Source organism: Macaca fascicularis, chromosome 3, assembly GCF_037993035.2.
Source record: "Macaca fascicularis isolate 582-1 chromosome 3, T2T-MFA8v1.1".
In the NCBI taxonomy this organism is placed as follows: domain Eukaryota; kingdom Metazoa; phylum Chordata; class Mammalia; order Primates; family Cercopithecidae; genus Macaca; species Macaca fascicularis.
In genome coordinates, this window is record NC_088377.1 from 179,256,252 (window position 1) to 179,281,433 (window position 25,182).

At 38.6% G+C, this 25,182-nt stretch overlaps 1 protein-coding gene across 31 annotated transcripts in view; it reads right to left on the bottom strand.

The window, feature by feature from the left end:
- Nucleotides 1-25,182, bottom strand: part of DGKI (diacylglycerol kinase iota) — a 459,668-nt gene that overhangs the window by 203,261 nt on the left and 231,225 nt on the right. For 13 of the 31 annotated variants that reach the window (XM_074036052.1, XM_074036055.1, XM_065542612.2 and 10 more), the window contains 5 exons: nt 19,952-20,074; nt 19,606-19,680; nt 19,043-19,141; nt 9,755-9,837; nt 7,788-7,848 (listed from right to left, as the gene is read on the bottom strand). In XM_074036052.1, the coding sequence (XP_073892153.1) occupies nt 7,788-7,848; nt 9,755-9,837; nt 19,043-19,141; nt 19,606-19,680; nt 19,952-20,074 (441 nt within the window). The remainder of the gene's footprint in view (nt 1-7,787; nt 7,849-9,754; nt 9,838-19,042; nt 19,142-19,605; nt 19,681-19,951; nt 20,075-25,182) is intronic. The other 18 variants (XM_015448096.4, XM_065542619.2, XM_015448091.4 and 15 more) reach the window with 3 other exon arrangements.

Genomic DNA, 25,182 nt, shown 5'->3' on the forward strand with positions numbered 1-25,182 from the left:
CAGCTTGGCTCCTGGTCTTGCAAACAACAGAGGAAGCCAGGATGTTGCCTTTTGCCTGATAATGGAGAAATAAAAGTGCGTCCCCGACCGACAGCAAGCTGTCCTGGAACGAGGCTCTCTCAGCAGGGAGGAAGAAAGGAGGGCAGAATGTGAAAACCAGTCTAAGGTCATGGCCCACAGAAAGGTGAGACCTGCTAGGGCTGAAAGAAGCCCAGAAAGCCTCACTCTGGTAAGTGCTCGACCCGACTTCCCACAAGCCCAATGACATACACCTGTCATCTCCCCAGGATCGAGTCATAAGAATCTATAGAAAAACCCAGCTCTCATCTGAAAGTCCTGAAAACAATTCAATATTACTAGAAACCAAAGTGATTCAGAGATAGAAAAGTAAAATCAAATAAAGCAACTTTCTGTGAAGATGAGCTTGCAAAGAAACAATTTCACATTGCAGGAGGAATGCTAATACTGAAACAGATGGAACGTTAGGGGTTAATTGACTGCCCATGGAAACAATTTCCAAATGACTTTGAAGTACGTGACGTGTCCCACAACCTCTATGAATCGATGCTGTGTCTTTTTTTTTTTTTTTTTTTTTTTGTCTTTTTTGAGACAGAGTTTCACTCTGTTGCCCAGTCTGGAGTGGTGAAATCTCAGCTCACCGCAGCCTCCACCTCGTGGGCTCAAGCCATTCTCCAGCCTCAGACTCCCTAGCAGCTGGGACTACGGGTGCAAGTCACCACACCTGGCTAATTTTTGCATTTTTTTGTAGAGACGGGGGGCTTTTGCCATGTTGTCCAGGCTGGTCTCAAACTCCTGAGCTCAAAGTGATCCACCCGCCAAAGTGCTGGGATTACAGGCATGAGCCACGGCGCCCAGCTGATGCTGTCTTCTAACAGCTCTCATTCAAATCTTCTACGCTGTGTTCCTATCTGTTTTCTCAGAGAAGGTTGTCAGGAGTTCTCGTGATACTGAACTACGATTCCTCACAAAGGCAGAGTCGACAGGGTGCCTGGATTTCTCACCATCGCTTCTCCTTTTACCCTTCGTCTATGCAGAAAAGCACAAGTACACAGGGTGTGAATGTAAAGGTGCTTTGCCCCTCATTCATCGATTTGCTTTATGAACCAGATAAATAGATTGTCTCCTTTTTTCTGTAGCCAAATGATCAAATATGTCACTGTCTCCTGAATATAAGCAGAAAATCTTGCATTTCATCATTCCATCACCCTTGGAGTCATCAAAGGCCTCCTGCCTTTCACAGCACAGATTTTGTTTTGTCTTGAAATTCTCCCACAGACAACCGACATTAGGCTAATAGTTCTCTGGCTGAGGTGGGTCTATATCGCCCCCTCCACAGCTCCTGAATAGTTTTTCTCAGCCAGCAGCTCTATCAGCACTCCCCAACAGCCGGTGTCCCCGGAAGACAGCACAGCGCAGAAGTGTGGGGTACTGAGCAGCAGGGAGCTCAGCCCCACCACAAACTGGCTGGTGAGTTTAGGCAAGTCATTTAATCTCTCCAAGCTCCTCTCACATCTGTACAGCAAAAGTAATAATAATGCCTGTCTTTTAGAGTTGTTTCATCGACTCATGTGTAGACACTGCTTAGCTAGTGCCTGACAAACAGGAAATGCTAAACTAACATTAGCTACTATGACTCAGCTAGATTTTCTTCCTCTTTTCTCACTTCGTCAATAAAGGCCCGGTTTCCTAGAAGCAAAATGTCCTCTTCCCATTTCTCCACTTAAAGTTGAGCCCTGAGTTTGCAAATCAGCCCCACCTTTGGCTGCCATCAAATCAGGAAGCCTTTCTTTTGCAGACTATAAAGAACAGTGAAAGCAGAGCTGCCCTGCAGTAAAAAGGGGCTACAAAAAACAAAATGGAAACAAATACACACTTACAATAGCAGGAGACATAAAAAAATCTTGGGAAACAATCTGTGTCTTTGTCCTTAGAGAAAAACTTTACAAAAGATCTTAAAGCTGTTACTGGAAGCTCTGTCTTTACAGTAATCCAGAACCTGTTTCCACCTGAAGTCCACACTGCACATTGAAAGGTTCCATGGGCAGGAACTCTGCCACGGCTTTCGTATTTTCCCAAATCATCTCCACCGGCTCACCTGGCACCCTTTCAATTACGTTATTTAATTAATTGCGACATATTGCACTTGGTATATTTTCCACCAGAACTGAAGAAAGTTATCCCGATTGGGCCTAATGATTTCCCAGCTTGCAAAGTTCTTTCCTTCCTTCCTAGGAAAAGCAGGGATGACAGATTGAGAACACCAGGTCCTCCGCTTTGTCCCTGAGCAGCCATGCACAGCAGCAGCTGGTCAATGCTGCCACCATCTGGCCGTTTTTAGCATTCGTTGTCACTGAATGTTTACCGAGTGCATTTTGAGCAATATTTTCATTCTGCAGTATAACATGGGGGTGGCTGAAGAGTGGAGATGACAGCGAACTGATATTTCTTCCAACAAAACAGATGCACGTTGCACTGCCTTGTAGTACATGCAGGCCAAAAAGTGAAGGACACTCACTTTGGGAAATCAAAGGAAAACAAGAGTTTTGCTGAACTCTGAAAGAAAATGACCACACAGTATTGGATGACTGGGGGACCCTTTTGAATATGTGCATGATGATTCCTCCTTTTGATACTTTAATGTACGTTTGCACTTAATAAAGCCAACATATGTTAAAAGAAATGTGCTTAAAATTAGCCCAAAAGAAATCAAGATAAAAGTCAGAATATGACCTTTTCTTGAAACACTATAGAATCCACACTGAGGGTACACTGTGTGCTTACTCATGAGAGACTATGAAATATAACTAGGCTGAGGATGAATGAGGAAAGGGGCTTAGGATGAGAGATGATTGTCCATATCGATTAAAGGAAAATAATACTTCTTTCTTTGCATTAGCTGTGGTGAGTCAGGGCATGGGGATACCTACCATTTTAGATGTCTTTTCATCTAGGGAAGCCAATAGAACAAGAAGTAAGCATGAAGTGGATGGCTGGAGTCAATTTAACATCAGGCCTTTCGGAAATAATTAAAATGTTTAAAGGTAGACTTGCAGATCCAGCCAAGTTCACCAAAGTCAGGAGCCAGATAGATAGGGACCATAGGTCACACCTTAAGGAGCCATAATGAGGGTACCTGAGGAAATCAGTTCATGTGCTCGTCAATATTTCAGCAGGGTGACAGCCATTGGGAGTTGAATAGGTGTCAATGTGGCCAAGGAAGTGAGAATATACAAATTTATCACATGACCAAGGACAGGCTATTTCTCATTTACAAACATGAAGGTTTGAGATCATTCTTGAGTTAGCTGAATTTTATTGAAGCCAAGAGATCTGAAAATGGAATCAGACCATCTGACAGCTGTAACTATGTGACAGCCTCTGAATTGTACAAGCCAGTAACAAAGAGACTACACCTGCACTGCCCAACGCAGCAGCCATTGGCCACACGTGGTGATCCAGCACTCAAATATAGCTCATCCAAATTGGATGTGCTGTAAGTATAAAATGTATGCTAGATTTTGAAGACTGTACAAATAGAACATAAAATATCTTAATGTTTATAAATTAACACATATTGAAACGATACTATTTTAGACAAATAAAATATATTATAAATTAATTTCACTTGCTTTTTACCTTTTTAAAAGTACCTTCTAGAAAATTCAAAATTGTACAAATGTGGCTTGCATTAAAGTTATCTTGAACAATAGTCTATACTACTATAATGCTACAGCTATAAGAACCTTAGAGATCTGAATGCATTTCTTTGTAGATTTAGGAAGTCTCAAAAGAGGTTAAGGAACCTGCCAAAGGTTACTTCCAAGTGCATTATTGGGGAATGTATCCCTCTGCTTCCTTAGTTTTGTTTTTGTTTTTGTTTGTTTGTTTGTTTTTGAGACAGAATCTCACTGTGTCACCCAGGCTGGAGTGCAGTAGTGCAATCTTGGCTCACTGCAACCTCCACCTCCTGGGTTCAAGCAATTCTCCCACCTCAACCTCCCAAGTAGCTGGGATTACAGGCATGAACCACCATGCCCAACTAATTTTAGTATTTTTAATAGAGATGGTGTTTCACCAGGTTGGCCAAGCTGGTCTCAAACTCCTGACCTCAAGTGATGTGCTCACCTCAGCCTCCCAAAGTGCTGGGATTATAGGCGTGAGTCACCATACCTGGCCTTTCATGTAGTAACATACAATTAAAGTAGCTAATATTGAAGGCTAAGAACTTTTTTCCAAAGTAGTGCAAACTTTCTATACCTTAAATAATACTTTCTATATCTTAAATAATACTCTTAATTTAAACTAATTTGGTTATGGGGTAATACAGCCTCATCCTAGTCAGTCAAAAATATTTAATTTCTGATTTCTCCCTGAGCTTTGTCACTTTACTGGCAGCATTCTGCCAGCTTCTACAGTGATAGAAAACAAACAAAACAAAACAAAAAAATATCAGTCACATACCATGATAAACATTTCATATACCCCATGTTTTTCACAAAACCTCTTATTCTAACAAGGTAAATTAAACTTGGGTTTACATAAGGTACCAGATAAGCAAAGTCTTGATTCTGAGTATTTTAACTGCAGATGTTACCACTGACAAAAATAATTAGTCTAAATGCACCAACTCTAGGGTAAATGTACTACTTTTATTTTAGGCATGCTGAATGCAAGTGGCCATGGGACACCCAAGTGTAAATGACTAGTACATTTGTGAATTACATCAGAGGAGGTAAAAACAGAAGTTAAAATATAGATAATGTCCCTAAGAGGAAAAAGTACCTACCACATGAAAAAAAATTAGTTACCCTTATGGAATACTCATAAATTATGGTATCATTAATGAAGAGTTGCTTGAAAAGACTGGATATGAAAAGTAGAAGGAGGTAGTCTACATGTCAAGAGGCTGACAATGACATCAGAGAGATCACAGACATTCGAAACTGTAATCGGATCTGGCCATTAGGAATTTATTAAGATTGTACCAACATTTACTTACTCATCATTCTGGGTTTTGCCCCAGATACTCTATTGAAACTGCTTTCTTGAAACTCCATATGCAATGGTAACTTTTCAGTGTCTCCTTAAAAACGTTAACTACTGCCTCTTTCTTGAAACTCCTTTTTTGGTTTGTTTACTTGCCAGAACAGACTGGTGGTTGTCCTATTCTTCTATTTTTTCATTTATTTTCCTTTTGGACTTTGGCTCAGACCCCATAATTATAGGTTTCACAAGTGTGTGGACTTGGCTGTCTTTCCTCTTTATCCTTTATTCATTGGAATCCCATACTTTCAAATATTCACCTAATTGCAGAGAGTATCTCAATACTACATGACCTAGCACAGTGCTTCCTCCACATATCTGCTGAGTAAAGAAGGAAGACAGGCGGGCATGTCTTCCCAGCTCACACCTGTAATCCCAGCACTTTGGGAGCCCAAGGCGGGTGGATCACGAGGTCAGGAGATCAAGACCCTCCTGGCTAACATGGTGAAAGCTTGTCTCTACTACAAATACAAAAATTAGCCCAGTGTGGTGGCACATGCCTATCGTCCCAGCTACTCGGGAGGCTGAGGCAAGAGAATCACTTGAACCTGGGAGGCAGAGGTTGCAGTGAGCAGTGATCATGCCACTGAACTCCAGCCTGAGTGACAGAGCCAGACTCCGTCTAAAAAAAAAAAAAAAAAAAAGGAAAGAATAAAAAAAGAAAAGAAAGAAGAAAGGAGAGAGAATGAGGGAGGGAGAGGTAGAGTGGGAGGTTCCATGGAGAAGGGGAGGCCTGGGAGGTGGAGCACCCAAGGCAACAAAGAAGTCCAAGATCTGGGGATGTTATGCGTAGCTTATATGAATTTGAGTTAAGAAAGAGGAAGGACGACATCCTCAACTTACCTGTTTTTGTCACTGAGGTTTAGAAAAGGAGAAAAGATGTGAGTGACATCTGAAGTCATATGAGAAGGCAAGTAGATGCTAAAATAAGGAAGATAACTATGGGTATGGTACAGAATCACAATGAGTTTACCCTTTCATTAAAGATAACTAAGCTGGGGGATGCTTGAGTTAGGAAGAACACAGTATATCCATCCTCAGAGGGTTCATTCGGATGTAATTCTTACTAAAGAAAGTTGGGAAATTTTGCCCTAGCACATCCCTTAAATATGTCTCCCTAGAACGATAAAATCAATTGAAAATTGGTATTGTGTGGGAAAAAAATTCCATGGCCAAATAATTTTGAAAACCGTTGGATTTTAAAAAGTTAAATAGGTTTGGCTTCTTTGCTGTAAGACATTATAATGCATTTTATAAACTAATATTGTGTAATATAAACCTTGAAGAAAGATAAAGACTATTTTTCCCAACTGAACATTGTTTTTATTCTCCACAGAGTATCTGAAAGACCGATAAAAATCACAGTTCTATTTCATTGTGATTGCATTTATTGGTATATAATGTGCATCCAACCCTACATTAAGTGCTTATGTGCTAAGAGAGATAGTATTGGAAGATTTTGTTGCTACCTTTGAGAATAAAACATTCTAATTAGAGAAATTAGAGAAAAGCTAAAGATAGTTCATGATACAATCATAGATCCTATGAGATCAGATTCCAAATCCAGAAGAAAAAGAACCAGACAATACAATCTAAATGTCATGATTCTCAATTCTTTACTTTGTTAAATATATCACTACAAGTAGAGGCCAAATGAAGAAAACAGATGAGGCATAATAAACAGGAAAAAATATATCTATCATATTAACCTTCAGCCCAATTCCACGTTTTTTTCATAAACGAATACAAACATACAGTCCGATAGAAGGAATAAGTTCTAATGTTCAATGGCAGAGTCAGCAACAATGTATTATGTATTTCAAAGTAGCTAGAAAAGAGAACTTGAAATGTTCCCAACACATAGAAATTATCATCTAGGTAATGGATACCTCCAAACCTTGACATTATACATTCTATGCATATAACAAAATATCACACATAGTCCATATACATGTAAAATGTATCAACAAAAAAGAATATAAATAGGACCAATTAATAATCTTTAGGGCAAAACAATAGTCAATATTCTGAGTTTTAGTTCCACTAGTAAAAAAAAAAGTAATAATTCAATTGTGTCCACGTATTTCTCCCTACTATGGCCAAATTATTAAGAATAAATGGTCATGCCTGTAATCTCAGCACTTTGGGAGGCCAACGCGGGCGAATCACGAGGTCAGGACATCGAGACCATCCTGGCTAACACGGTGAAACCCACGCTCTACTAAACAATTAGCCAGGCGTGGTGGCAGGCACCTGTAGTCCCAACTACTCGGGAGGCTGAGGCACGAGAATGGCGTGAACCCAGGAGGTGGAGCTTGCAGTGAGCCAAGATCGCGCCACTGCACTCCAGCCTGGGTGACAGAGCGAGACTCTGTCTCGGCAAAAAAAAAAAAAAAAAAAAAAAAAGGAAACAGGTCAGCTTATATTTTAAAAGGAATTTATCTATAATATTCATTTTAATGATTTGACCACATCCCTACTTCATGGCACAGGAAAGAATACAGCACAGTTGAGGGAGTGAAGCACACGTTAGAACGATCAAGTATGTATTCATAAGGACAATAACAAAGTCCTTTGTTACTCTTAGGGGCTATGTTTCACATGAGAGATCTGTGTGTGTTAGGGGATTGGAAAGACTGGGCAATGAATAAAAAGAAGTGGCACAAGAAAACAATAAGAAATATAGAATTGGCAGAGAACTGGATTCTCTTTCAGGGACCTACCGTTCCATCCCCACCACAGGCCAGAATTCGCAGATTTGGTACTTTCCTATACAATTCAAGCCTGTAGAGGAAATAGAAGAAAAAGTAAACAAAAGAACATTTCACTGGCTAGAGCAGAGAGAAAGCAGAGGACAACATGGGTAGGGGTGGTGTCCACTGGAGAAAATGTATAATCGTGAGGATGACAATACTATCATAGGTCCCAAGTAACCACAGGAGGAATGACTCCCGCAAGTGGAACAGGTGTAGGCATCAGACATTATTTTTGAATGAATAATTCAACATTGGAATTTAAGGGATTTTAGGATGTCCTAGTTTTATTTCCCATAACTTCTATTACATGTCAACGTTATTTTTCTCATTAGTTTCGACTTCTTTCTTTCCCTTTTCCCATCATTTCCTCTTCTCCTTTCCCCAAGAAAATCATCATTAATTGACAATCAATAGTCCTTACATACCCCCTCTTTATATTTACTAGCTTTCCCTGGATGTATTTACTTTTTCTAACTTACAATTTCTACTCTTAATCCTAAGAAATCTTTTTCAGCGAGATGGGGAGGCTTCCCCATTATCATTACTATCACATCTACGATTCCATCTAGTCTGTCTCTCAGCTCAGTCACTTACACACCACTGTTACCTCCAACCCAAAGTGGGAAGATTGACTGATTTTTCTTTATTTCAAACTTCCCTGCTTGAAATAAGATCATTTTGTCTTTCCTCTTGGCTCTCAGAAAAATGCAGTGACACTGCTCCTGCTAAATCTTGTGCTTAGGTGAAGCTGTGAGAGGCTGTAATAGAGAAAATATCACCTATTTAAATCACAAAATATGGGTTTCTTCTGAAAATATTTCCTGTCCTACCATGTTCTTTATGGTGACCTCTGAAGTGTCTCTCTAGGGTCTAACTAAAGTGATAAAATCTTAAGAAAATAAGCTCCTAAAATGGCACATCCCAGGATAGTAGATTTGCCTTAGCACAATAAAGTATAGAAAATAAATAAATATATGGGGGGGGGGCGGTGTGTGTGTGTATTATAGGGACAGAGAGAGAAAGAATCTTGCAGCAAACTCAACTGGCAAAGAAATTTATACATTAAGAAAATAACAAATTAATTTTAATATTTCCTAATCTCCTACATGCTTAAAATAAGTAATTTATCCATTTTATACAATAATACTATTTATCTAGAAATCACCTTCTGACATTGTTACTTATTAAAAAATAAATGGTATCCTTGTGTTCTAACATTTATCAGATAACATCTGAACTATCCTAGTCCATGAATTTAAAACAGGGAGACAGAGAACAGCAGAAGTGTCCATCTTTTCCACTGTGTGCCTCTCCACCAAGGGGGAGAAACAGGATATGGGTCACCTACAATCTAGACTTTGTTTTAAACACTTCTAACAAAAGCAGGGAATGAGATTTCTGAGAAGCTCAGAAAAGGGATTGAGCAGGAATTAATATGTCTTCCCCACACTTGTGCAGAGTCCTCAGGTATAATCAATTGATTCTGTCTCTCGTACACACGCAGGCGCGCGTGCGCACACATACACTCTTTTCAGTTCAAATGTTTGTAAACAAATATGGCTCCACCCTCCACAGACATACATTTACATTCCCACTAATGTGCATCTCCAAAGTTGTACATGAAGAAATAGAAAAACAATGAGTCCTTTCTCAATTCACAGATTTGTGGAGAACAGTCTGCAGTTACACACATGTAAGTAACAAACACACTAGACGTATCCTGAGTTAATAGCTGAGAAGATATGTTTTGAAGGGAACTAAGCCAAGAAAGAGTAGGAGAGAACTTTAGATGAAGTTTTAAAGGAAGGAGATACAGGTGAGAAAGTAGATGACAGACGGTCAGGAAATACCTCACAAGGTAATCAGATAATGAAGCAGAAAGTGCTCACTTGCCTAAAATACTTATGGACCATGGAGACTATTTCCAGACTTACGCATCTTTTGGCCCTTCCTGAGAAAGATCAAAGACTTGTCGTGGATTCAGGTACCACATGAACATCTGCAGGACTTTGGTTCCCTGTAAAAAATAAATACACAAAAAGGCAATAATAGGAAGAAATTTTCCACTGCTCATTTAAAAAAATCAATCCTTTTATTTAAAATAATACACGGGGAATGGTGGCTCATGCCTATAATCCCAGCACCTTGGAAGACTGAGGCAGGTGGATTGCTTGAACCCAGGAGTTTGAGACCAGCCTGGGCAACATGACAAAAATCCTGTCTCTACAAAAAATACAAAAATAAGCCAGGTGTGGTGACGCATGCCTTTAGTCCCAGCCGAGGAAGTGGAGTGTGCTGTGAGCCGAGATCGCACCATTGCACTCCAGCCTGAGTGATAGGAGTGAAACCCTGTCTCAACAAATAAAAATGAGTGAGTGAATGAATGATGAATAAGTAAATAAAATAATATCTAATTATAAGCAGTATAGAAGTGTAGTTAAAATCACCAGCTTTGGTCATGGATATACGTAGGTTGAATGTCAGGCTAGATGTTTATCCCCTGTGTAACTCTGGGCAAGTTTCTTAACTTCATTTAGCTCAACCCACCTTTTCTTTAACACAGAGACAAGAATACCCAGTTTGCAGACTTGTTGCAAGGTTAAAAGCCATAATTTTTGAGAAGTACATTACAGTGTTTAAAATGCAGCAAGCCCTTAATGAATATTTATTTTACTATCATTAATGTATGAAAATCCATACAGAAAAGTTATTAGTGAACCTATGTAATTTGACATTAATTTTCACTTTATTGTGCAGATTATTGTCTGTATAATATAAAATATGGGCAGCATTAGCTAAGTATTAATATAATTGTATTTACATATTTATTTTATTTTATTATTATTATTATTTTTGAGACGGAGTCTCGCTCTGTCCCCCAGGCTGGAGTGCAGTGGCGTGATCTCGGCTCACTGCAAGCTCTGACTCTCGTGTTCACGCCATTCTCCTGCCTCAGCCTCCCGAGTAGCTGGGACTACAGCCGCCTGCCACCACACCTGGTCTTTTTTCTTTTTTATTTTTTTTATTTTTAGGGGACACGGGGTTTCACCGTGTTAGCCAGGATGGTCTCAATCTCCTGACCTCGTGATCCACTCGTCTCGTCCTCCCAAAGTGCTGGGATTACAGGCGTGAGCCACCGCACCCGGCCAATATAATTTTATAGAAACACTTTTTTCTAACTGAAGCAAAAGTATCCCAGGGTCCCAGTTATTTTATATATATATAAAACTTCCTTAGTAAGATTACAGCTTACTTTGACATTTTCAATCTCCATGCCTATACCGGTTTGTTTAAGCCAAACACTTCTCTCTCACTTGAACATTTTTGGGGCGTTTTAAGTAACTGTGACATTTATAGAGATCATCATTATAGCAGACATAAGGTCACTTTAGAGATCATTTTTAAAGTGGATTGAGCAAACAAGAAATTCAAGAAGAACCTTTTTATCAAGCAATACCAAAAGAGCTTTAAAAATGAGCAGGATGCCCCATTTTATCACTCATAGCAAATAATATTTGACCAGTTGAGCCAAGTTTGTTGCTCAAAATATTGTTGTTTTAGTAGATATCACAATTGCTCTTTCTTAAAATATTCCAAGGCTTGTTTAACTAATAAACTGTATTTAAGAGTCATCCTAGTATAGCAGACATAGTATGAGATTTGAGGTCAAACTAACTTCAGTGTTCTGAATAATCATGAGTATTTATAACCTTGCAGAAATACAGTATATAAAATAGAAAGGATGTCCACCTTCCAGGGTGAATATGAGAATTAAATCAATCAGTAACAGTCACGTATCTAGCACAGCATGTGGCACAAAACAGACCTTTGCTAATGTTAATCCTTTTCTTTTTTGCAGCCTGTTAATCTATTCATTAAATTACACTTGCAAATGTGAGCGGTAAAGTGTAGCTTATAATTATCACATTGTTACTCCTGTTGTTACATGGGCCAGTGCAGGTCTTTTGTTGCATGTACCAGCCAAACCTATAATTTAAAAGTTCTGCCTTATCATGTGCTTGCTATAATTTTAGGAATCACACTCTATCTAATAATTACAACGAATCCTTCAGTTTCACCAAATGACATATTTTGCTTCCTATCAAATTCAAGCAGATTTAGATCTATATACACACTAAATACTGGATCATTTTCCCTCTTCTCATGCTGAGCCTTGTTATGAAGTATGTTTGGGATTATCTTGAATAATCTTTTATGTTTAATAGGTAACACAGGAGTTATTTTAATGACCAACTAATTTATAAAACATTTCCAACTGACTTGCTAGAAAATTCTTTGTTCAGGCTGGGCGCGGTGGCTCACACCTGTAATCCCAGCACTGTGGGAGGCCAAGGCAGGTGGATCACGAGGTCAGGAGATCAAGACCATCCTGGCTAACATGGTGAAACCCTGTCTCTACGAAAAATACAAAAAAATTAGCTGGGCGTGGTGGCGGGCACCTGTAGTCCCAGCTACTCAGGAGGCTGAGGCAGGAGAATGGCGTGAACCCGGGAGGCGGAGCTTGCAGTGAGCCGAGATCACGCCACTTCACTCCAGCCTGGACGACAGAGAAAGACTCTGTCTCAAAAAAAAAAAAAAAGAAAGAAAAGAAAAGAAAATTTTGTGTTCAGTTTTAGATTCCTAGAGTAGTTTGAATTGTTGATGTTAATTACTCCTTTCCACCTTTGCTATAGGAGAGTGCACATCTCAGTTTCAGCCTCCCTATCATGCAAACATTACTAGGTAATTAACATCTTCCACAAAATAAAAATAAAAAGCATTGACAGATTGTTTTCCTTAACTTGAATTTCTCTAAAAGGTCTGAGTGGCCGCAGAGGTGCCATTTCTATTGTAGTCTATTGGAATAACATTCCTGCAATCGTGTAGAGATAACTTGCAGAGCCAGGCATGGCTACCCTGTTGAAGTTGACATTCAGGCATGATATGACTACATATTTTAAAAAGTAATCTTCTTTCCAAAATATGGTATTTATTACCAAAAATGATAAGTGTCTAAAAGAAAGCATTGAAAAAATGCTCCCCCTAGTGGGTGGAGAAACAAAGATCTAACTCACACATTTAAACGAATTATATTAACTCTGCTGTTACCTCTAGGTTAAGTCACTTTAAAGCTTTAATAGAGGTAATTTATTAAATGTAACTGAATGGTTACACAAATAATTCACCAGGAGAAGAGTAATTTGTTTCTTCCTCAATAGTACAATTAAATCTGCTCATTTAGACACTTGTCACTCACTAACAAGTCTCCAACACTCTCATAGTTATCACATGCTATAATGCTAAACACAGAAACTGCAACTTTTGTGCAATTTTCTCTAAACGAAAAAAAAAAAAACAGCTTATATGCCAATCCCAATCCATGCATGCTGTTGTAGATATACCTCACCGACCACAGAAGTTTTATAGATATTATAAGAATGGGTATTCCTAAGGAGTGAAAAGAACATTATTCTTCCAAGCAGCAGGTACTGGCGAGGGAGTACAACAGGAGAATACAAATTCCCAAAAAGTGGCTGGATTTAACAAGAGTCATTCATTCACCTACTATGTGACAGGCACGGTTTTAGGTAAGAGAATACAGAGAAATACACAGATGAACAAGACAGAGATGATCTTGCTCTCAGAAGGAAGTTCTGTGCATTATTCATAAAGGAAAACCTAGTGACAGTTGTTGGGGGTGTGGAGAAGCAATCAAGAATTGATCCGTTCAAACAGCACATCAATCTTCATCAAAGCACCATAACTCTAGTGTAGGCTGAAACTCTGCTATGTTACTAAGTCTTGGTTTATATCATGCAGGCATTGTCTAGATTATAGAAAGAACAACTGCCCAGATGATAAGAAAGGCCAGAGGAAAATACATTAATGAGAGGAAGGGCTTAAGAAATAATTATTTCAAACTGCTTCAAACAATCCAAACAGAATGCATCACTTATTCAATAATACGTATTGGGCCCCTACTCTGTCCATGTGTACCATCAGGATCTCAGAATCTACTGGAAGGAGAGCAAAACAAAATAAATTAATTCACTAAAGATGAGAACTTCTCTGATACAGATGTCTGCTGAGGAGGATGAGTACCCAGAGGAAACACTCTTAGCCCAAGTTGAGAGATTAGAAGGCATTGTAAGTAAAATATCTGAAATGTGTCTTGAAAAATAAGTAAAGTCTTTCTTTCCACCCCAAATAGATGAAGTTTCAGAGCTTGAGATTTATAGAAAACAAGGAGTCATTGAAAAGTCTTAATTAAGAGATTCAGACCACCTTTTTTTTTTTTTTTTTTTCTCCAAACTGACTTTTTTTATGCATCACTCTGGCTACAGACTAAGGAGCCAGACCTATCACAGGGGCTAGTTTGGGTCTTAGCTGCCCAGTTCTCCCACCAATATTATGATTTCAGAAACAGGACTTTCCATAGATTCATCATTTGGTTGTTTTAATTCCATCTGTTGAGGCTGGCTGGATAAGAAGATCTTGAGGTTAGATTTTGACAAGTGTCCTCATCTATTGACTGCCCTCTGCCCTCTTCCCTGCCTACTCTAAACCTTAGGAGCCTAAACTTTTATCTAAACATAATTATCCTTGAATTATCACTCGGTTGCGAAGTTTCCAGTACTGAAGAAAAGTAAGTACTTCATTAAAGTTGTTTGTCCAATTATTTAGAAACAGTTTTGGGACTAAAATTTCTCATCTGAAGTTATTTACTCTTTCTGTCTTCCACTTCTCCTCACCTTGATGTGACTGGCCCCCAACTTAGGAGAGGTGACCCTAGTCTGAGAAAGCCTATTCCCAAATGGTGGTGTAAACTCAGCTGGCATGAGTCTGTCCACAGACTGGATACCTCTTCCTTGATCACCCTACTGATAAAGACCTGGGGCTTTTAATCCAAGGATCCAACTCCTGCCATACCTCTACCCTAGGATTCCACATCGAACAGCATGCAAAGCCAGGGTCTGGATCCCTCGGCTCTGGGGGATGATCAGCTAGAATCATCCTAGAGGTCAGAACGTTGCTTTACCCTGAAGTTAAAGTCTAGGTCACTGGAAGAGAAAGTCATGAGAGAACGTGAGGGAGAGCCAGTGTGAAAGCAGGAAATACTGAGAAACATCACAGGATTCTATAAAACTCAGAAATATGCTAATGAGGCCAGGACCTCAAAGAAAAATCTAAGTTTTGACATTAAGGCAAACAGAAGTGTAAGGGAGGGGGCCTATTTCTCTAGTACTCGAAAGTTTCCACACATAGGAGGGGATTGCATTGGAGTAAACTTTATCTTCTACTTACTATCTCTTTCCACAGAAGGAGGTATTCAAAGTTGAAATTCTTGGCTGGGCATAGTACTATGATCCCAGCACTTTGGGAGGACGAGGCAGGCAGATCACCTGAGGTCAGGCATTCCAGACCAGTCTGGCCAACACAGTGAAACCCCGTCTCTACTAAAAATACAGAAATTAGCCTAGTGTGGTGGCACATGCCTGTAATCCCAGCTACTTGGGAGGCTGAGGCAAGAGAATTGCTTGAACCCGGGAGGTGGAGGTTGCCGTGAGCTGAGATCGTGCCACTGTACTCCAGCCTGGGTGACAGAGCAAGACTCCGTCTCAAAAAAAAAAAAAAAAAAAAAGTTGAAATTTTGGTCCCTGATTCCTCAAATAATTCAAATCCCAATAATACAATAGCAGCAGCGCTACCAAGCTCTACAGCTTTGCAAAACACCCAGTGTCATCTCTACCTTAAGAGTGTTGGAAAAACAAAGAGACAACTACTGCGAAGTTTAAAAGAAGAGATTTAGCAACCTAGGTGTTCATCAACAGAAGAATGGATAAAGAAAACGTGATACATATACGTAATGAAATACTATTTGACCATAAAAAAGAATGAAATCCTGTCATCTGCAGCAACAAAGATAGAACTGGAGGTCATTATGTTAAGCGAAATAAACCTGGCACAGAAAGACAAAAATTGGCATGCTCTCACTCATATGTAGAGGAGCTAAAAAAAGTGGATCTGACAGAGGTAGAGAGTAGAATGATAGTTACCAGAGGCTGGGAAGGGTGTGGTGGGGGTGGGGAATGACCAGAGGTTGGATAGTGAGTACAAACATACAACTACATAGAAGAAAAAGGTTCTAGTGTTTGCACAGTGGGGTGACTATACTAAACTACAGTATATTGTACCTTTCAAAATAACTAGAAGATTTGAAATATTTCAAAGAAAAAGAAATGACAAATGTTTGAGGTGATAGATGTGCTAAATACCCATTATACATGCCATAAATGTATCAAAATAGCATATGTACTCCATAAGTATGTACAAAAATAATGTATCAATTTAGAAAAAAATTAAAGAGTTTTAAAATATGGGATTTCTTAAAAGAAACACATAGAAGCAGTCCTTACATATGTTCATCCCAATACATTCCTTCAAAATGTTTTCCTTACACAAGTAAAATATTACATAAAGAAAAAAGCTGTTTTTCTTGCCAGTAGGTGGCAATACTGCCCAGTCATTTACTTAAAAAACAGAAGACTAAGCAAGTTAAAAATGAAAAAAAAAAAAAAAAAAAAAGTCTAAAGCCTAAGTTTCAAAGAGGGAAAGAGACAGGAATGCTTTTATAGTTAAAAGCAGGTGAATAGAATAAGTAAATTACGAAAAGGCAAAACTCAGGATTTAACAAAAAATATCTATTTTTCTATTGATCACAGTAAGCTCCTGCTAACCAGAGTATGGTTCTCTGAGCAGCAGTATCAGCACCTGCGAGCTTGTTACGAATGCGGCATCTTACGGCCCACCCCGACTTACTGAAGCAGAATCTGCGTTGTAACACGATTCCCAACCGAGTCATATGCACATTACATTCCACCATATTACTCCTCTGTTCAAAAGCCAAAAGGTTTTTTAACCTAAAATATTTTAAACAGCAAAAAAACTAGTTTCCATTGCATAAATCCAAAGTCTTCAATATGAAGTATCCTGTTTCTTGGAGACATGATTCCATAGGATCATTCTGATCTTTATCTAATCACATTTCCAATAACTTAATATGCATGCACCACTCATCATATTGTCCTCAAAATGAATAATCGGCATCATGACATCTGTTCTTCTAATCCTATTATACAATTATTTAACTATGTGCTGTATTCTAGCAATCACAGATTCAATGATGGACCTGTATCCCAACAGTGAAGATGCACATAGAGCAGTTATGTTGCAGTTCATATCATGCAAATGTGTACCAAGGGCTATCGGGGCATAGTGGACAGGATGATTGATCTCCAGAAATGGTTCAGAAAGGCACCACTGAGCCTTGAAGGATGAACAAGAATTTGCCACACAGGAATCTGCCACAGTAAAGAGCAGGAAAAGGACAGTCCTTCCAGTCTTCTCTCCTCTGCATAACTAAGTAGTGTCCATCTTTGATTTCAGCCATGTCCATGACACCATTTCCTTATCGCTCCCAAGTCACTGCTTACCTCTGAAATACCATAGCACTGCAGTCTGAGCCACTCAATTTAGAAGTCACATGCAGTTAATGTTGCTTAAATCATTTTCCATTTGTTCCTTTTGTGTCATTAACAAACAAGATGTCTTTAGAAAAGTTCACTTTAAGCTTCCTTGACCTCTCTTTTCTATTTAGTGAAATAGGAAGTAATATTAGATAATCTCTGAAGTCCCCATTAATAATAATTTATACATAGACTGGAATAGGAACAGGCTATGTCTTAACTGGATCATCAGCTCCTTAAAGAAATAGATAACTTACAAGCTTCTGTGTGCCCTAGGAAAGAGAGCTTATAATGATTTAATAAACGCATCTTATATGTGGACTGTCATGACAAAATATATTTGAAACTAATTAATATGTTGTGCTCAGGTGGCCAAAATCATGGAACCAATTACATTTCCATGTTTCATGGTTCCCAACTGCATCTCTAACCTTTGATAGGACATAGAGATACTAGCCCAAGAGAGTGGGTATGGTTCAGGGAAAATTAAACCTCATTTCAAGGAAACCAATGTCTAGGTCCTCCTCTAATGATGTCTTAGAATTGCCATCATTACTCCACAAAGATTTCTCAGCAACTCAAAAATGCAGGTCTTGAAAGCAAATGGTTTCTTTGCTTACACAAACTCTTTTCTTTGTTCTACAAAATGTTAATACACATTTTTATCATAAGTTTTTAAGAATTTTGAAGAAAGAGATGAAAGGAGGAATAATATTTCATTTAAATCATAAGCTCCCATAAGAGAAGTTTTATTGTAATTAATACATTCCGGACAATGCCCATTGTCTTTAGTAATAAGAGCATCATCTTGGACCATTGGGTCAATTCTAATTATACAACTTACCTTCCTTATGTGGGATGACTAAAGGGTTTCAAATCTCCAGTTGTTTATTGTAAAACCTGAAGGAATCTTGTCTCAAAATGTAAAATATATACTTCATGGATAAAGAAAATATTTTCTCATCCAAACTCAGACGAAAATAACAGAAAATTAAAGCCCATAGAAGAGTATTGATAAGAAGCCTCAGAGAGTGGGAGGAGAATTGGATGAAGAGACAAAGACCAGGATTCAAGAACAAATTCTGTCCTTTAAAGAGCAGTGTGACTTTAGGCATGCCTTAAGACTTAACTTTTCTAAGTCAATTTCTTTATTCTCAAAGGAGATAACTATCTGTACTATCAAATTTGGGCTAGGACCAAGTGAAACCTTAAGAAGTTGATATTTTCTATAATGTTGGTGGTATTTGGTAGTGATTATCATGACTCATGAATCATCCTTCCTTCTTCTCTGAGGATAGGGACGAAAGTAGTTGTATCTAAATGGCAACAGAAAGAAATAAAAAGAAGTTGATAAAGGACCTCCTAACTACAAGAATTGAGGAATCCTGAAACATATGAACTAAGAGAAATTCTGGAATATCCTTTCTTGAAAATCTGTAAGGAAAAAGTCAGTAGTTAGGTTTAAGTGCCTCTGTTAGAGTCTTATATGGAAGCAGATAGATGAATTATAGAACATCTAGGTTTTACACAGCCCTGTAATGTGTAAAGCTATCAGAGAAACAATAACCTTGTTCCTGAGAAACCGGTGTCTTCCAAAGCCTGGATCCTAGTGGTACTATTTTAATTGGCCGTGAGAGTTGTGTCTTCAAGAACTTATCAAAACTTCTCAGTTAAAAATCATGAAAAATGACTCACCTGGTTGCCTCCACTCTTGGGATTCACAAATACAAGCAAGGGTTTCATGAGAGGAGAAGAGATGGGTTTTATCACAAAAGGACGACCTTTGTTTTCCTGCTGAAAGAAGCGATCAGCACTGTTAGGATACACATCCATGGCTTGAAACGCAACCCCAAGGCAAGGGAGGTGGAAAAACCCTACATTTTGTTTCCCAGGGCTGACTCTTAACACAACTTCCATGTAAGACTTGGAAGACAGTATCTCAAGTTATCATTTGCTCCAGAGAATTAAGCCAGGCTTTTTATTTTACTCTGTAAACTCCAAATATTCCAGAAATACTAGCTTTGATCTTCATCATCATCATCCTGGGGATAATATTTCCAGGCAAGTGCAGAGGTTAGTTTTGAGAGTTTGTTTTTTTAAAAAGAACAGAAAGAATTCTATTGTGGTTAGAGTGCAGTGAGGAGAAAGCAGTGGTAGAAGATAGATCAGAAAAATCAACTTAGATCTGATCTCATAGGGCAGAGTAGGTTATGGAAAGAAAGTGAAAATTCCTCAGAATAAAACTCTGAAACACCTACTTCCATCCCTCTTTTACTGGCTTTTCTTTTAAAGCTTGTTCTCTTCTTCTTCCGATTTGAAGCCTTCAGTGAGTTCTGTAGGGAGAGAGAGAAAAAAGCCTGAGCCCAGAGGCAACCAGCCCAGGAGCTTTCCCATGCAGAACCAAGTAGAAGATGGCGGCAGCGCATGCTGTTCCACTGCATGCTTCTCATGCTTTCACACTTCCAAGCCACTGTTCATGGGTAAGCCACAGACAGAAATCAGTTGAGTGCTTCAGAGTAAGCGACTGACTCTCTACCACATGGAGAGGCAGGGAGTAAGAACCCCAGAGGCTCTCATGGACTCACATAACAACACATGTTATACCTGCCAACCCTCCCAGTAAAAATGGAAGAATCCCAAATTCTCTGAGGGGCTCCAGTCTCCCGCCCAACCAGGTTCGTCTCCCGCCCAACCAAGTTCAAGTTCATCTCCTGGTATGGAGATCACCTATGTGGAAATGTAAAAAAGGAGGCCATTTTTCACGTTTTTCTTTTTCTTTTCTTTTTTTTTTTTTTCTCAGTTTACTCTTTTGGTAATGATCTTTTCTAGTAATAGTCATAAAATGACTCTGGACCCTACCGAAAATTTATGATCCAACTGTCCTATCAGTTGTCTGACTTGTAAAATGCAAAGATAATACTCACCTTAAATCACTATGACAGTGGGGTGGAAGTCATTGTTCTTTCTTTCTCTGTCTAAAGACCTAATGGTTTAAAAAGTTTCCCCCCTCCCAGGTAGCCTTGATTTTTTTCTTCTCATAAAAGTGCCTCAAACTTGTTGAAATACAGTGACCCCCAAATTTACTTTCCTTGTCTTTCTCTTTCTAGAAATTTTATAGACCACAATATTGTGATTATTTCAACTAACCATTTTCCCTTAACATTTGATATAGATGCTTTGAGTAAAACCTGTCATAGGGATCAGTGACAACCCACTGATTGAAGACAAGATAAAAACAGATTTAATTAGTGGAGAGTCAATGATTAATTAGACTGCTATCTTTAAAAGGCAAGATATTACTGACCATATAATAGATGTTTAACAAAGTGTTGACAGCAAGAAACGCAGAATTCTTAAATCAAAAGTTTACATAAGTATATATGCATGCATTGTTTGAGTAAAGTTGTCCAACAGCCTCAAGAAATGCAAATGTCTATTCTTCTACTTTTTAATGTATTCTTTTTTCTTTGAGCATTCAAAATAATCTTTAGTATAAAGTACATATATTAAGGCATCCAAATTAGTAAGCTCCTATTTAGCTTTTATTTTACTTTGACTTGGATTTGGGGAAAAAAAATAAGTTGATGTATGACCTGTGTTCACCAGGGTTGAGGGAAATTTTCAAAAACTACCATCTGTCCCAAGGTTTTCTTTCCCCAACAGATTAAAAGATCTCAGGATCTCAGAATCACATCAGAAAACGAGATATCCAGGAGCTCATTGGTGCTCTAGACCCCAGGTCATTCCTCATCACTCACTGTTGACTATACTTCCCCCTGAAAATAGATCTTCAAGTTTCTAAATTCCCAGTTAAATGGGTCTTTCATCATGTCCCTCACTGAGGAACATTTTGCATTATGAAAGTATTTGCTATATTTTGATAGATTTCTGTTTGTTTAAAAGGGAAGAAAGGTGATTTGGAATCATTAATCATTTAATCAGCCAAATGATCTAAGAAGAATGCTAGAAACCATGAGGCTGGCAGGAGCAGTATGTATTCGATGTCAATTAACAATGCTCGAAATGCTTCTCAACCATCTCTACACATTGGCATCACCCAGAGAGCTTTGAAAAATGCTCATGCCTGGGCCCCATCAACTATTCTTTCATCTGTTTTGGGTAAAGCCCAGGCAAGGATACTTTTTAAAAGTTCACCAGGCGATTCTATCACGGAGTGATGGCTGTAGAAAGAGGAAAGTGTGGAGACACATAGATTGTGTTAAGCAGAAGATGAACAGAGACAGGAATATACGTCCGGTATGGACTCTGAATCTCCCTGTTATGAGATCGTGACCTTGACAGAGTCAGTCAAACTTCTGAAATAACAGTTTCTTAATTTTAAAATGATGGTGACACTACCCACCTCATGGGACAGTTACGAAGTTATAACCAGCAAAGGCACGTGAAGCAGTTAGCTGGGTATTCATCCCACCATAAGCACTTCAGTAAATGTTAGCTCATTCTAAACAATGCCTCATTCTCAGCTGTGTGTCCCCAGCACTGAGCACAAATTCCTGGCATATAGTGTACACTCAAATCATTGTTGAAATAATGAATAAATATTACTATGATTCACAGCACTTACTGAGCCTCTCCTGATTTGGGAAAGGATCCTTGGGAAGTGATGCTTGCCTCCTAACTTATTTGTAGTTTTAATTCATTTACTGCCAAGAGCAATGCCAGACACCAAGTGCTTGCAGGATCATGCTATGGACCTGGGTCCTTGACAGGACTCAGCAATTAAACTCCAAGAGACAGATCTCACACATCAGGCTAAGATTGTTTCTTAAACTTGTCTGATCATAGAACTCACAGTATTTTCAGGTGATTTTGATGATCAAGTATGTATGGGGAGCACAGAGTTAGAAAAACACATTAAAGTAAGGCTTGATGTCTGAAAACAGAGCAGGCAAAGAACTCAATTCTTATAGGGAACAGACACACAAAATGGGCTTTTTTTTTTTTTTTTTTTTTTTTTTAAACATAGAAGTAGCAAATACAAGTGCTTCTAGCCTCACCAAACCAAATGCATTTGAGGCCTTCTTCAGTTCACAGGACAAGAACAGGGCAGAGACCAAGCACAGTGGTTGACTTACAGTACCTGGGCGCATCTATGTGAGCTCTGAGTAAGCTTACAGCCCTACGGATAGTCAAACACAAAAGATAAATAGTAGGAATTTCACAGCACACCTCAAAATCCCATGGTTCCCTTCTATTTTTGTATAAATACATATCTCTGTTTTGTATAAATATGTATCTATCTCTATCTCTAGGAACAGATGGGTGTGAAGACAGATTTTGTATATGTTTTGACCATGATGAAATAAATCACCTACTCTGGATAATCTACAGGATTGCTTATCCTGCCTGGGTCAGTATTGTTGAGAGAGTTAAACAAAAGAGCACACTTTTCGAGAATGTCAAAATTACGTCAATAAGTTACTGTGTAGAATTGTTAGTGATATATGCAAGAAACCTTTAACACTTGTCCTATGTTCCAAAACAAACCATCTCTATTATACCAAGGGTAGCTAACTTGGTGATACAAGGCATGCGCTTTGCAAGATCAACACTAAAAACACAGTGAAATGCTGTACCCTCATTTGGATTTTTGCATTCTTCTGATTCCAACAGTAGCCGCCCCCTAGACATTCTGTGCCTGCTCTTTTGTTAAAGACCTAAAGAAAAAGGCTTTTTGTTTTCCTGTACTTCATACCAGGATAATTTTACCTTGCACAGAAATAATCCTATCAACAAAAGCCTGATCTTACTTATGACTCCTTGCTGGGCTATTAAGAAATACTTATGGGTAAATCACTCAGCTGTGACTGAAACTTAACTACCTCTTACTAGGCTTCCGGGATTTTTCCAGGTTATAAGATCACAAATGACTGGTTATAATAACAGATCTCAAGAGAAGAGATCTGTTCTCTCTTCTGTGTCATCTCAAATAAAGTCTTCCCCCATCATATACTGGATAAAACTCTGGTAGACAGTAGGAGAGGGAGTAATGGACTTAGTCTATGAAAGTGCATTCTACTTTGCTGTGCTCCCACTGGGCCAGGGAACAAAGGCTGCTCTGAGGATGGGCAGGCAGAAAGATAAAGAAAACTTATTCCAAAAGTTACGGACAGGGTGGGAACAGCTCCAGCCAGGCCTATTTGACTAATGAAGCTTTAGAATTCACCAAAGGAAATGGTTTGGGCAATTTTGAGGCTAATTTACAGGATATTATTGGTCCTTGCACAAAATTAGCTATCACATTTCATGGGTTCCCAGCATTTTAAGAAGATTACCTAACCAGAAGAGATAAACAAAAAAAGGGAGACTATTATGAAGAAAGCTCATACAGGGCTAGGAAGAAATGAATGCAGCATTGTTGATAAGTAGAACATTAGAAACAATATAAATATCCACCAGTAGGCAGAGGGATCAATAAACTGGGATATATCCACAGCATAGGATATATACAGCAATTTTAAAAATGAGTTAAGTCTACATATAGTAATATAGACTTTTCCCAAGAATCTTTTTTTTACTAAGAAAGGCAAGTTTGAAAGCATTGTGTGAAGAATGATTTATTTAAAACACACACCCTTACACTCAAAGTGGTTCTGTATTTCTTCTGTGGGTGCATTTCCATGCACGCAAATGCACAGTAAAAACTCTGCATATATCATAGGAAGAGACAGGGGAGATGCTTATCATTGTAAATGCTGGTGAAAGGAGACTCTCTTATCTGAAATGTTTAATTTTTACAGGGAGCATATTTATGTATTGCTTACATTACTACAAACTAAACAATAAAAGATTGAACCCTATCATTCTTTCAAAGAAACCAGCTTGTTCCCACTCAGTATTATGAAGTCACAACAGGCTATATTAAGGAAAGAGCATGGAGGATCCATTTTATATTCTTTTTAGAAGATAGGAGAAGTCCAGTGAGATTCATGAGAAAGTTACAAGAAAGGGACAGTCTGGAAAATTTAGGGGATCAAGTGCATGATATTTTTCCAATGGTGTCATCTCATGACACATAAGTTCTGTGAACGCTTTCTCAACTGTGGTCTTCTACAACTTGACCCCACAGAAAATTCACATAGGTCTCAATCCATCAGCTCCCAGTATATGCACAGGTATTTGAACATCTTTAATCTGCCTGTCCAATCAAAATATTGCCTAGTGATATTTTCAGTCCGAAAGAGAAACATTGACATTTTAACTTTAAATATAACTTGGACTTCAAATATATCAACAGATTCAGGCTTGATTCTTAAATTCTGGGTTTTCATTTGAATTATTTAAAATCATCTATCTTCCATCATCTTTTTATTTCTACAAAATAACTTCTTCATCTCTCTAAATAATGAGGTGATGAAACCCAGCAAATCACCCAAGCAGCCCTCACTCCCTTTAGCATCAAGGTTTCACACAGCTGCCAATTCCACAGTTGTGCGTGGAATAAAAATGAAATATGCAGTTTAATTCCAACTCTTTATAAACCATGTCTCCTGGCCATAATACACTCAAATAGATTTCCTTTACTCCTCCTCTCTAGAGTCATTTGTTTAGACACAAATATACCAAATAAAGCTGACTTTATTTAAAAATCCATCTTAACTGTTCTCAGTAAGTTCTATCAACTCCTACTGTCCTTCTCAGTCCTTGTTTCACCGACACTGCCTACATCCTTTAAGGCTAACCACAAATGGCATATTTTCCATTTAGCCTACCCTGATCCCCATGACCGAAAATGCTCCATACTGCTTCATATTCACACTGTGTTTATACATCTTAGGTAGCACTGACCACTCTCCACCTTGGATAGCTAGACC